The sequence below is a fragment of the Branchiostoma floridae genome, chromosome 14 (assembly GCF_000003815.2).
Source record: "Branchiostoma floridae strain S238N-H82 chromosome 14, Bfl_VNyyK, whole genome shotgun sequence".
In the NCBI taxonomy this organism is placed as follows: Eukaryota; Metazoa; Chordata; class Leptocardii; order Amphioxiformes; family Branchiostomatidae; genus Branchiostoma; species Branchiostoma floridae.
In genome coordinates, this window is record NC_049992.1 from 20,007,146 (window position 1) to 20,019,995 (window position 12,850).

The 12,850-nt window shown below is 43.2% G+C and overlaps 1 protein-coding gene across 1 annotated transcript in view; it reads left to right on the forward strand.

Annotated features, from left to right (window-relative positions):
- Positions 1-342: 342 nt before the first annotated feature.
- Positions 343-12,850, forward strand: part of LOC118430487 (DBH-like monooxygenase protein 1 homolog) — a 44,597-nt gene continuing 32,089 nt past the window's right edge. The window contains exons 1-5 of the mRNA XM_035841389.1: positions 343-690; positions 3,429-3,575; positions 6,330-6,515; positions 7,191-7,277; positions 7,514-7,690. Of these exons, the coding sequence (XP_035697282.1) occupies positions 415-690; positions 3,429-3,575; positions 6,330-6,515; positions 7,191-7,277; positions 7,514-7,690 (873 nt within the window). The 5' untranslated portion in view covers positions 343-414. The remainder of the gene's footprint in view (positions 691-3,428; positions 3,576-6,329; positions 6,516-7,190; positions 7,278-7,513; positions 7,691-12,850) is intronic.

Here is a 12,850-nt window from a genome sequence, read left to right on the forward strand (position 1 = left end):
ATTGATCTTACTTAGTATAGTTACAATGAAAAAAAAATAATAGTTTAAACGGATGGTGTCGTTATTTTTTTCTTATCAATAAAATATGTAACTGCCTAACACTAACAGAAGTCGGCTCCTGGGCCATGTTTTAGTACTCAGATCCTACAGATGGACTTGTGTGTGACTTCCCCTATATGCTGACAATTATCTGATAAAGAAACATCCATACCATGTGTTTTCCGTGACAGCCACGGATCGCAGCCTTAGTACTGGTACGTCCATCGGTGTATCAAGTGACGTTAAATAATGTACTGTTATGTAAATATTGTACAGCAAAAACTGTTGAGTCATAGTCACCAGTCAGGACAGATTTTTCCCATCACGCAATGTCGATGGGCGGGTCATTGTGAAGCCGGGAACAGAGCTGCCAGGATGGGGAAAGTCTGGTGTGGATCATGTACTCTCACCTTAGCGGCCATAGTCGTCTTATTAGGGAAACCTGTCGGTGCCAGTGATTTCGACCACCATGAAACGCTTGACGTTGAAGGAAAGTTCCGCATTCTCTGGAAGTTTGATGACGAGAAAATCGAGTTCGAGGCCCAGGTGCAGACGGCAGGATGGGTCGGCCTGGGTCTGTCCCCGAACGGAGGCATGCCGGGATCCGACATCGCCATCGGCTGGGTGAAAGACGGGATTGCGCATCTTACGGTAAGTCAAAACTGACATTTCCACACATGATAGATATTGACTAGAATTGCGTGTGGATATGACGTGATTTGACTTTTTTTAAGAGATAGCAATGAACAGTTTTTAAAAGCTTGAAACAGTTGCTATTTAGAAAATTTTATAGTTTGGCAGTCAGAAGATAGAAGCTGTTGCTGTAGATTCTACACCAACAGCTAAACTTTAAACTCTTTCTACAGTTCCCAGTGCAGTACCAGTTTTGTGGACAACGTTCTTCAGGTTTATGTAGTAAAATGTGGCTTTGTATCAATGATTAATTTCAGCTAGAGGGTATGTAAAAAATCCTGAAGTATCCTCCTGTAATTGGCCTTGTCCCGACATCCCCGTCGAAACAGGGGGGGCCCAGGCTGATTACCACGTAGTCACTGCTCTGGGGGTCACTTCCCTCAGTTTACAGCCTGGCGAAATCTAACTAGCCGTCCGTCTTCTCTCTTTTATCAATGTCTCGAGCTGTAACGAACCAACTCATGGCGGGTAAAACGTTTTGTTGAGCTTATTTTGTCCCCGAGAACACCCGGGACCCCATGGCTTAGGCAGAGGTCAGGTTTCAAGTGGCGAATGTCAACGGTCCGGTAAGACTATATTTTCTATCGCTGTTGTTGGCCGGACGAGAAAGTGCGTCGCTCAACGGGAGACAACGTTGCAGCCGTATAGAAGAGATCGCGGGGATCTTATAGTTTGCGATGAAAGCGAATCAGAAGCAGGCGACAAGAAGACAGCTCGAAATCTGTAGGCTATTGACAACTTGTTTAAGACATTTAAGTTTAGCTGTCATGATAGGTACATTCCCCAAGCTAAAGCTTTCGCCAAAGCTAACAGGATATCAATGCAAAGCTGCAAATATATCTTTAAAGGCACAGACATAGTCCCTCAATTACCGTCTGGCGTCCGTCGAAAAAGCAACAACCCGCCGTAGTTCTTTCCACCACCGCTCAAGGTCCCACGGTATTCCCGTCGCAGTTCTGTCCACCATCGCTCAAGGTCCCACGGTCTTCCCGCCGCAATTCTGTCCACCATGGCTAAAGGTCCCACGGTCTTTACGCCGCAGTTCTGCTCACCATCGCTCAAGGTCCCACAGTCTTTCTACCGCAGTTCTAGCCTCCACCGCTGAAGGTCCCACGGTCTTCCCCGCCGCATTCTGTCCACCATGGCTAAAGGTCCCACGGTCTTTACGCCGCAGTTCTGTTCACCATCGCTCAAGGTCCCCGCGGTCTTTCCGCGCAGTTCTGCCCACCATCGCTCAAGGTCCCCACGGTGTTCCCGCCGCAGTTCTGTCCACCACTGCTCAAGGTCCCTACGGTCTTCCCGTCGCAGTTCTCTCCACCATCGCTGAAGGTCTTCACGGTCTTCCTGCCGCAGTTCTGTCCACCATCGCTCAAGGTCCCCACGGTATTACCACCGCAGTTCTAGCCTCCACCGCTCAAGGTGCTACGGTCTTCCCGCCGCAGTTCTTGCCCCAATTCTACAAGTTCCCTACGGTCCCTTCGTCACAGTTCTGGCCACCATTGCATGAGTTCCTCTCGGTCCCTTTGTCGCAGTTCTGGCCACCATTGCACAATTTCCCTACGGTCCCTTTGTCGCAGTTCTGGCCACAATTGCACAAGTTCCCTACGGTCTCTTCGCCACAGTTCTTGCCACCATTGCACAAGTTGCCTACGGTCCCTTCGCCGCAGTTCTGGCCACCATTGCACAATTTCCCTACGGTCCCTTCGCCGCAGTTCTGGCCACCATTGCACAAGTTCCCTACGGTGCCTTTGTCGCAGTTCTGGCCACCATTGCACAAGTTCCCTACGGTCTCTTCGCCACAGTTCTGGCCACCATTGCACATGTTCCCCACGGTACCTTCGCCGTAGTTCTGGCCGGGAACGGTCAAACTCCCCCATGTCTCCCCGCTAAACTCCCCACTGTCTCGCCGCTCCAGTCCTCACCGCTGTTTCTCCCTTACGGGCTTATTTTCAGAAAGCAAAGAATGAGCGGTCAAAGGTGGCCCAGAAATATCATATTTTGTGTGTTGTTATCTTGTTTGTCTTCTTTTTAATCATATTTTTGATATTTGTTTTCCGACGCTCTTGTACGTTCTGTCTTTGTTTTAAAAGGATAATCCTATTTTTCTTTGCCAGGTGTTTGATACTCCGACAGATCCGACAGATAGACTTCTCCCAGGCTGGTAATATTTCAGACTATCAGAGAGTCTAGAGTAATTGTTTCTGTATGGGTATCTGGACTTATATAGCCGGCATAGCCGCCCTTCAGCGTAACACACCAGCTTCACGGCGTCTGGTTTTATAACACTGAACGACCCGCCACACAGAAAAAAAATAAGCTCATTCATTTTTCTGAAAAGTGTTGCTACAATATTTTAGGAAAAGTCACTAAGTTTGATCCTAGCACAAGTACTAGTCGTCTGGGATATAGACGACGTAAAAGTTGGCCTAGGCACTTTTAGCCACCCATTACCACCCCTTCCCCAATCTGGATAATAAGTTGAACTGTTTTTTTTTTTTTATTTACTGTCTTCCCGGGTGCATTGCGCTGTGACGGAGGAGTCCATTTAGAAGTCACACCTGTTGAACTATTTTTCTGACGCCCACTTGAAGACAATTGTAGTGTTTACGCCTTCAGTTTTGTAGAAAATGAGGGAACCGTATAGCCATTTTCGATTAGAGATGATTTTCGATCCATTGTTTTATTTTCTATCTCAGGACCGGTACGCTGAGGCAAAGGCACAGCCCCGTATGGACGAGAGTCAGGACTGGGAGCTGGTGTCTGGGTACGAGAACGGGACTCACACCGTCCTGAGGTTCAACAGGAAGCTGACGACGTGTGACGTCAGAGATCGCGTCATCAACGTGAGTCTCAACAATCTAATGACAAAATCACAGGCGCTTTTGGAAAATTACGAGAATGACGGTTACAATAAAATACTAAACTGATCAATGTAACTGTACTGATAGACGAGGAAGTTCACTCAGAATTGGCACTATAGGCGAAATTAAAATTAGTCCTCATATGAAGAGGAAGGCGTTAGTTATCCACAGTAAAAGATGCATACCACTTCGCATTATACGATAAAGTACCTTATTCCTGCGTGCATCCAGAAGTATTAAATATTCTAGTTTACTCCCAATTCATTTTAGTAAGTAATTTTATCCTATGGATGATTATTGTGATCCTAACGGTAAGTCATATTATCAGTTTCACCATACCATATATGGTATGGCTGAAATATAACTACATTACACCCGCCAATGTTTAATATCACTCTGAAAGGAGCGAGCTATCCCTACCTTATCGACAAACAAACATCAATCTTCTTTTTAAAGTCACACAACTAGTTACCTTTGCCAGAATGGCTAAGGTTATGTTTTGGGCGTGTTTGTGTGTGTGTCGGTGTGTCTGTGTGTCAACAGCATTACTCGAGAAGCCTTGGATGGATCCTGATGATATTTGGTAGGTGGGTAGGGGTCGGGAAAACGAAGGTCAATTTCGATAATGCGCCCCCTCGCGACTTGCTAAGGTACTGCAGCGGAAACAAATTTATTATATCTCGTGTTCTGGACATGCTGTGGTCATGATTTTTGAGTGGTAGATAGCCCTTGAGGCAGAGAGTAAGTGCTGTGAGTTTGGGACCCCCTAGCGGCTTTTTTAGAACTGCGGGCACCGGTTTCCTTTCAAACTTTGGACGAGAATTACTCTACAACGTGTTGACGGATCGTTATGATTTTTAGTATGTAGATAGAATGAGTAATGACTTACATGATGGTAAACTAATTATGCAAATCAACAGCTAATTTGCATAATTAATGAGGAAAAATTATAAATCCACTGCGTTCCATGATAGGACTTTAAAACTTGTCACATATGTAGCTGGGAAGGAGAGAAATGTCGATAGATATCAATAATTAATGAGAAATTATGAACACGTTGACGGATCATCATGTTTTTGGTATGTACGTAGCGTAAGTGAAGACCTACATAATGAGATACCGATTATGCAAATCAACAGCTAATTTGCATAATTAATGAGGATATTTTATAAATTCACTACATTCCATGAAAAGGACTTTATAACTTGTCACATGTGTAGCTGAGAAAGAGAGAAATGTCAATACATATTTATCATGATAAAGGTGATCTCATTTGAATAATTAATGAGAAAATATGAACGTGTTGACGGATCGTCATGATTTTTGGCATGTACATAGCCTAAGTGAAGACTTGTATAATGTGATATTATTATGTATATTATATATATTATGCAAATAAACAGCTAATTTGCATAATTGATTAGGAAACGTTCATAAATCCACTGCATTCCATTATAGTTCTTTCATAAAAACTGTCACATATGTAACAGAGAAAGGGGGACAAGATTAAGAGGTGTATTTAAAGACTTTGAAAGAGAATAAGTCAAGAATGTATCTAAGGATCATCATGATTTTTGGTATGCTGATAGCTTAAGTAATGCTTGATACAATTTGATATCAATTAATTGTAACTTGGGATCTAATTTGCATAATCAATGCCGAATTTTTATAAACCAACTCCAAGCATATAATTATAAAGAAAATGAAATGAGTAACGCAATTGTCTACAGACATCATTCTACATAACAAACCTGGTTTATTTGGCAAAGGCATGTGTTCGTGGAACTCTAGTTTATCTATAAAAACGATCAACAAGTCAACCTGTAGTCTACGAAAAAAAGTCGAAGTCATTAATATTTTAATGTGGAAATAGATTTAGAATGACGGCCGCCTCCATTTCCGTAGCCCTTGGCCCACACATTTGTGCAAGCATCTACAGCAGGTGGCTATTCAGGTGTTGGTGACGTGTGTTTAACTCCCATGCCTACTGTTCCTCATTAAAGCCGAGTGCTAAGCAGTGAAAGCAGTATGTACCATTTTGTATGACGTCGTGACCGTAGATCAAATTCATAATCTACCGACGGCAAGGTAAACACTTGTCTAATAATAATAATCGTTATTGCAAACTCATGACCGAAGGCTAATTGCAAAAATACATGTATAAAAGTACAATGATGATAATGATACAATAACAAAGTGGGCATTAAGTGAAATAGAGGTCATCAAATAGTGATACTTCTAATCTAAAGTGAATGCTAGTTTGTCTCTTTCGGTACTGTATTGTGGACAATGACAAATAAAGTGCATTTCATCTTCCACTGGTAAACACTCCACCTACTCGGTATCGGTACTTGGCAGGATCTTGCAGTAAAGTTATCATCATCATTATTAATTATCAATTAAATGGCCGAGTGGGTAAAGTGTTCGCCTTGCATTCGGTAGGTCGTGAGTTCGATCCCCGACCGATGTCATACTAAAGTTTTAAAAATGGTACATGCTGCTAAGCACTCAGGAATTATGAGAAAGAGTATAGGAGTTAAACACACATTACTACAAGCGGACCAGCCCCCTGCTGTAGTGGCTTGCAAATGTGTGGCCCAAGGGCTACAGAAATGGAGATGGGCGCCACCCCTAAGCATCTACAAAAATTTACGGGCAACTTTAACTTTAACTAATCTAAAACTTAATATTAAACTTAAGACTTAACGACTGTCTGTACGCACATGTCATATCCAGGAGGACACCATTCGTGTGCTGTGGGCGTGGCATGATGACGATCCCGAGGACGAGTCCGGGGTGAGCGGCCCGACCTACCACGGGGCCAACAGGGGTGTCAAAAGCACGGTCCTTCTCAGCAACATCATCACTCCTACAAACATCCAAGAATCATTGAACTACACGTTTGATATCTTGATGAAAAATGTAAGACGTGCTTAGTACTCTGTAGTTAGCAATTTGAAATATTTCATGGCGTTACCTTGTTTTTTCTCTCTTATTTTCTCTCTCTAAGTAACAAACTTCGATGCAAACAACCAATGAACATCCTGTGCATAACTGAAATTTAGATAATAAATTAAAATATTAAAAACAGTAAATGTGTATGTTGCCTCTAACAATCTACCGATCCTATTTTTTCAAACGTAGCCAGTGTCAATTCCTTGTGCTCACCATACAAATATTCAATGTTAAGAAAAGCATGCCAAATACATCTATTTCATACTGGAAAAAAGGCCAAGCTCTCATTTCATGATGTTTTTAGAGTTATGAAAATGGCGCAAGATATCTTAAACAAGACATATTTACCAATCTAGGTTTAATGTGTTCGAAAAATTGTATAAAGAAATGAGATATCTTTGCTGGATAGTTTTATAGAACACTTATAGGTAGATATATAAAGGTTAGCCGCGAAGTTGGTGCTTCACGTAAAGATTAAAACTGATATAGATACAGAATGATCACTGTATCGATTATAAAAGTGATTGCATGCAGTTTTGTCCGCTTTTGAAATCTTAATATCCTTGTTTTGTCGACGGAAAACAGTATAGGGCATACTCTGCTTTTTAAAGAACTTTGGTAATTCTATGCCTTTGTGTACAGGTCCCTGTTCCCTACGACAAGGACACGACGTACTGGTGCCGTGTGTTTCAGCTGCCGAACATCACCAGCAAACACCACATAGTAAAGGTAATAGTGTAAATTGGAAATTAAAAGCACTGAATATTTCTTCTTCCCTTTCAATATTTCACTGGGTTATACAAATGTCTAATTTTAAGCAAGTATTCTAGACTGGGCCACTGTATATGTGGGTGCCGTTGGAAGATCCGTTCTCCCTCAAAGGGATTTAAAAAAAAACTTGATTGTAGACTTAAGAGACTTGAGACTAAGACAAATAGTTGTTATTCTTTTCGTTTGTTGTTTAGTATGAACCCATTATCACCCCTGGCAACGAAGGCGTGGTCCATCATCTGCTGATCTACAGGTGTGACAAGCGTCATCAAGTGACCATACTGCCAGATGGTGACCCGGGACATGCGTGCGAGCCTCAATTCTCTCGGCCATGCTTTAACATTTTGGCGGGATGGGGAGTAGGTGTAGGGGTACGTACTAAATACAATACATTCTCTTTGAAGGAGTACTTAGCTCCAAAGACAGCTCCAATAGATTTGTATCAATGATTACATTATCAGCAAATTTGGAGAAGATCACATGTACTGTAAATTACGCAACGTTTGTTTGCAAAAAAAAATATGGCATTCACTAAAGCTAAGTGTACAACCCGCAAACGTGCGTCTGCACGCAGACACTCCGTAGAACTTTAAGTGCATGCAAAACTTTACGATCGGGCTGCGGATTCGCCCCCAGTACGGGCGACACGCCTGCCCTGTACAGCCAATAAGCGCACAACGCACTGGCTCCGTGAGTTTTCTCACAGTCAATTGTTGTACGGACGGCGCACGTAGAACGTTCGTGCTGCGCACTTGGTGATTGCGTGTTCCGTGCTTACTCCGCGCTTCACTTGTTCACCTGTGAATGCAGACGCAATGCAAACGTGGCAACCGCACAGAGACCCTACGTTGTAAGCACGTGCAACTCACCTATCACTTGCGCAACGTGGGGCCGCGTAGCACAGTGGTAGTGTATTCGGCCCGTGACCGAGAGGTCGCCGGTTCGAATCCACCTTGCCGGTCTTGTGCCCTTGGGAAAGGCACTTTACGCGACTTTCCTCACTTAACTCAAGTGAAAAATGAGTCGTCCGTCGGATAGGACGCTAAATGGAGGTCCCGTGTATGGGAAGAGCCATACCCCATGCACGTTAAAGAACCACCACACGTGCGATGGTGCGGTGTGCGTTGGTGCAAATCCTTCTGTCGGAAGTTGGTGATTCACTTCAAATCACCCGGATGGAGGCCTGGCGACCTCTGTCTCGTATCAGCCACATGGTTATCATTCACCCGGACGGGTCACTGCGAACCTCGAAATGCGTCAAATGGACAATACTGCATCATTTTAAATTGGTTTTGCGTCTTTTGAAAAAGACGCAGCTTAACTGCTTCATTTTTAATTGGTTTTGCGTCTTTTGAAAAAGACGCAGCTAAACTGCTTCATTTCTAATTGGTTCTGCGTCTTCTGAAAAAGGCACAGCTAACTGCGTCATTTTAAATTGGTTTTGCGTCTTCTGTGGTTTATGGACTCTGGCAGCGGTTTATGGACTAAAAAGTGTGACATTTTTGCGTCATTTTTGTTTATGGACCTCCAGGCGGGATAATGGACACCGTCTGTGTGGAATCAGCCACCAATGCGTGCTGAATGACATCGGAGACTAATGACCGTTTACGGGCTATCTGGAGTTCCCTCCCCCCTGTAGTGCGCACGTGGTTTCCCCAGACTCGTCCAAACACGCTTCATTCCGCCGGCTTGCAGTTTAAATCCGACCTTCCCAAAGCATTTGCGTGAGGACGGATAATTTTTTTCAAAGTACAGTACAGAGTTTGCAATGTGCCATGATTTGGATGAATGAGTTACGATAGCGAAACTCAGATTTAATATGAGCCAGACTTTTCTGACTGCACGCTTTGCACCTACGTGATTCAGGAAGACGGTCTGATTAAGTTATGGACCTCGTGGTGAGTTGTTTGGACACCGCCCGCCTGAAAACTGCGTCAAATGGCTGATGATTGACATCGAGGCGGGACGTCGCAACCAAGGTCCTTGGTCGCAACTAATCATTGTTTACGGACAATCTGGAGAGTCCCCCTTGTCCAAACATGTTATACATGCTTCAATCCGCCGGGAAAACTCACCCGCTTCTTCCCAATACTGTGCGGTGCGAGGATTTAAATGTGTGTTCAATGTAATATGTCATCATTTCTGTTGTTACCGAGAGCCTACTGTTGTGCGCACGTGGTTTCCTCAAACTTGTCCAGCACGTTTCAATCCTAACTCACAATTTTCACCCGCCACCTCTTCCCAATACTGTTCAATACTGTGCACGTGTGCGCTGCTAGGATGAAATGTGGGTCCATTGTAATATGTTATCATTATTCTTGTACGAAAAAGCTATAAAGCTTACGATAACGAGACTTGTTTACTGATCTACCATTCGATTCTCCTTACCTTACATCCCCTGGAGTGCTCGAGTGGTTTCTGCAGTCTTTCTGTGCTGGCTGGGAATTCTTTTCACGGGGAGCTCAAATTACCCGGCGCCTGCATACTTCGCGCCAACGTGTTCGCGCCTAGCGTGTCTCGGGCAGGAAGTCGGCCTGATGAAATTATGGACCTCTAAAGTCGGGCGAGTTTTATGGACACCGTCGGCTTGAAAACCGCGTCAAAGGGCTATTATTATGATAATCTTTATTGCAAATTCATGCCCGAGGGCTAATTGCATACAAAGTAAAGTAGAAGTGGTATACATAAATATACTTAACAAAGAAGGGAAATAATATTTATAGATAAATCAAAAGGAAATAACGTCTAAACTAAATCTATTTCTACTTAAGCTATTTGATGGGTTTGACTTCTTTTCCGTAAGCAGTAGGAGATGAATTGCTCAACATTTTCACATATAAAGAGGTCGGACAACTTAATTTAAGCAAGAATATTGATTTCTGTTGGTCGGTAAGCTGAAAAAAGCTTTGGAAATTTTCTATTTTTGGTACATGCTTGTACATCTGCTTGGAGATTAGGCCAGAGCCCGTAGTGGTCACTGACCGGATGTGGGATGCGGTAATTGTTAGCAGGTGTCCTACAGCCTAACATAGCCGACAACGCGATTATAATTTTGGTTTTACACGTTAACTGAATAAACCTGAATTTACTACCATGGAAAAACTTTTATTCTAAGCAGTCCTATCCGTCACAATCATGACAATGATATTACCAGACTCATCTGCCTGCACGCCACAAGGTAAAGACCGAATATTGAAGTCCGCCGCGAGAGCGCCGATCGCAGCGTGATATGATGACTGACCAAAACATAGGTCACACCATGGGGTATGGCCACGCCAGTAGGTTTCAGAATATGTAAGTTTGGCGCGAACATATCGTCATAAGTTAGCCTGTTGTACTTCACTTACCTAGCCTTTAAACAGAAATGCCGTTATCGATTTAATATGTCATAGAATTAGTATAGATCACCGGTACATAGATTTTACAAAACAAACGTGAGGGGTTCGAAATAAAAAGTACTTACGGCGAAATGACTTGAATCTCCCCGCGACTATAACCTCCATGACTAGAGACAAAGTTTCCACGCACGAGTTCCCCGGGAGAAGTGGTTGAAGGGAAGTTGGCTTGACCCACTTACTCGCCGAATTGGTTTCCTTTGTGTGTCCTACTGCGGTTCTGCGGCGCGCTGTAGATTCTCAGGTTGTAGACTGGACAGTAGAGTACCCTCCCCCTCTCCTGTTGTATACAAATACTCCTAGCTGGGACGTACTTTGGAATCACTTCAAAGTTGAACAGGGCTGATCTCCCCCCGTCCTGTTTCCTCGAGTAAAAAAATCCGAACGTCCACTGTCCATTGGAATACTTCTCCGCTTGCCGAGTACGAATTTTCACGGCCGGCCATGCCGTCCCAGACTTGGTGCCTGATAGCTCAGATTCGCGCCAAATTTAACCAAGAACATATGCGAGCATGTTCCATTGGAAGAAACAGCACCCTCGAAGTGGGCGTTGACATACGTTGTTATGCACGATTTGCAATTATATATTTCGCAAAACGATTGTTGGAAGTTGATAACAATGCATGGCAAATTAGTCAAAGCTTTACAAACTAGCGTTAGCAATAGGGTCACAAGTTCATGCTTTCTCCCTTGATCAGAGCGTAATGGTACACCCCAAGCGTTTTGAAATATCGTCTTTATTTCATTTCATATTAAAGTTATCATGAGATTCAACTTCTAGATTTAAATACAATAGACTAGCCCAGACCAAAACGCACAAAAAAATCAAGTCACTTCGATCATAGAGTCGGTCCAGACCAGAATTTTTCTAACCGATTCGACAAACCCAAATACACAGTCCCAATTTGTGAACACACTAAACCACGTTAAACAGCCTCATTACCCACACTTTGGGTACATACTGGCTGCAAAATACACCCGATATTATTATTATAAGATAAGGAGACACAGATTCTGGACTATGTGGTTTCCCCTAGATTATCCAAACACGTTTAAATCCGGTAAAACTCATGATTTGCACCCACCACCTCTTCCTAATAATGTGCGCTGCGAGGATGAAATGTTTTACCGTTGTAATATGCCATTATGGTTGTTGTGATGAGCTAAGCTTCATAAGCTAAACTTACGTTAACGATATTATAATTGTTTACTGATTGCCACCAGGTTCTCCCTACTAGTACATTGCATCCTCCTGTAGTGCGCTGTGGGCTTCCTCGCGTGTCTGCTATCATTTAGATCATTGAAGCCCGGTTACTGTAAATGCAGAAATTTTCAGTGGTTTTATCCTCGCGGTTTTCCGGTTGCAAATTTACCGCGAACTTAAAACTAGCGCGAAATTTTTTCCATGGCATTAAGAGACTACATAGCATGGTGCTACCGCGAACTTGAAACCACTGCGAACAGTCCTTTTCCCGCTACCGCGAATAAATATATGCATTTACAGTATGCCTACGTTACACATAAACGCCTTTTTGGCTCCCGACTCTCTCCCGACTATATGAACAAATTCGGCTCTGAACGGCAGGTCTGGATTGGGTCGACTGGTAATCGGCGTGGCGTGGTTGGCTTAGGAGTCCTAAGCTTGCGATATCATATATATAATGGACCTGACGCCTAACTGCACAATTCGCACCTACGTGTTTAAGGAAGTCAGCCTGATGAAATTACGGGCCTTGGGGTGCTTGAAAACTGGGTCAAATGGCTGTCACACGGGTTTCAGGTTGATGTTTGGGGACATGATGGTTTGTACACAAGCCAGTACGCTTCTATGTAGTATAAAACTGGCACAGAAAAATCAAGTTCACACCACAAAACTTTTATTACATATTCCGTATTCCCGTCCTGTGACGTATACGTAATGCTACATATTTGAAACAACGGCACCAACAAGTCAGCAGAAATGAAATATTTTCAACACCAACGATTGGAAAGACTGTCACTGGCATTGAAAAAAGAACCATGGCTAAAACAAACTAGAAACAAATATCTCACAGCTTACAAGTGTGATTACAAGAAACTGATAAAACAACGTAAACAGAAGTACAATTCTGACCTTCTTTTGATATTGGAATCATG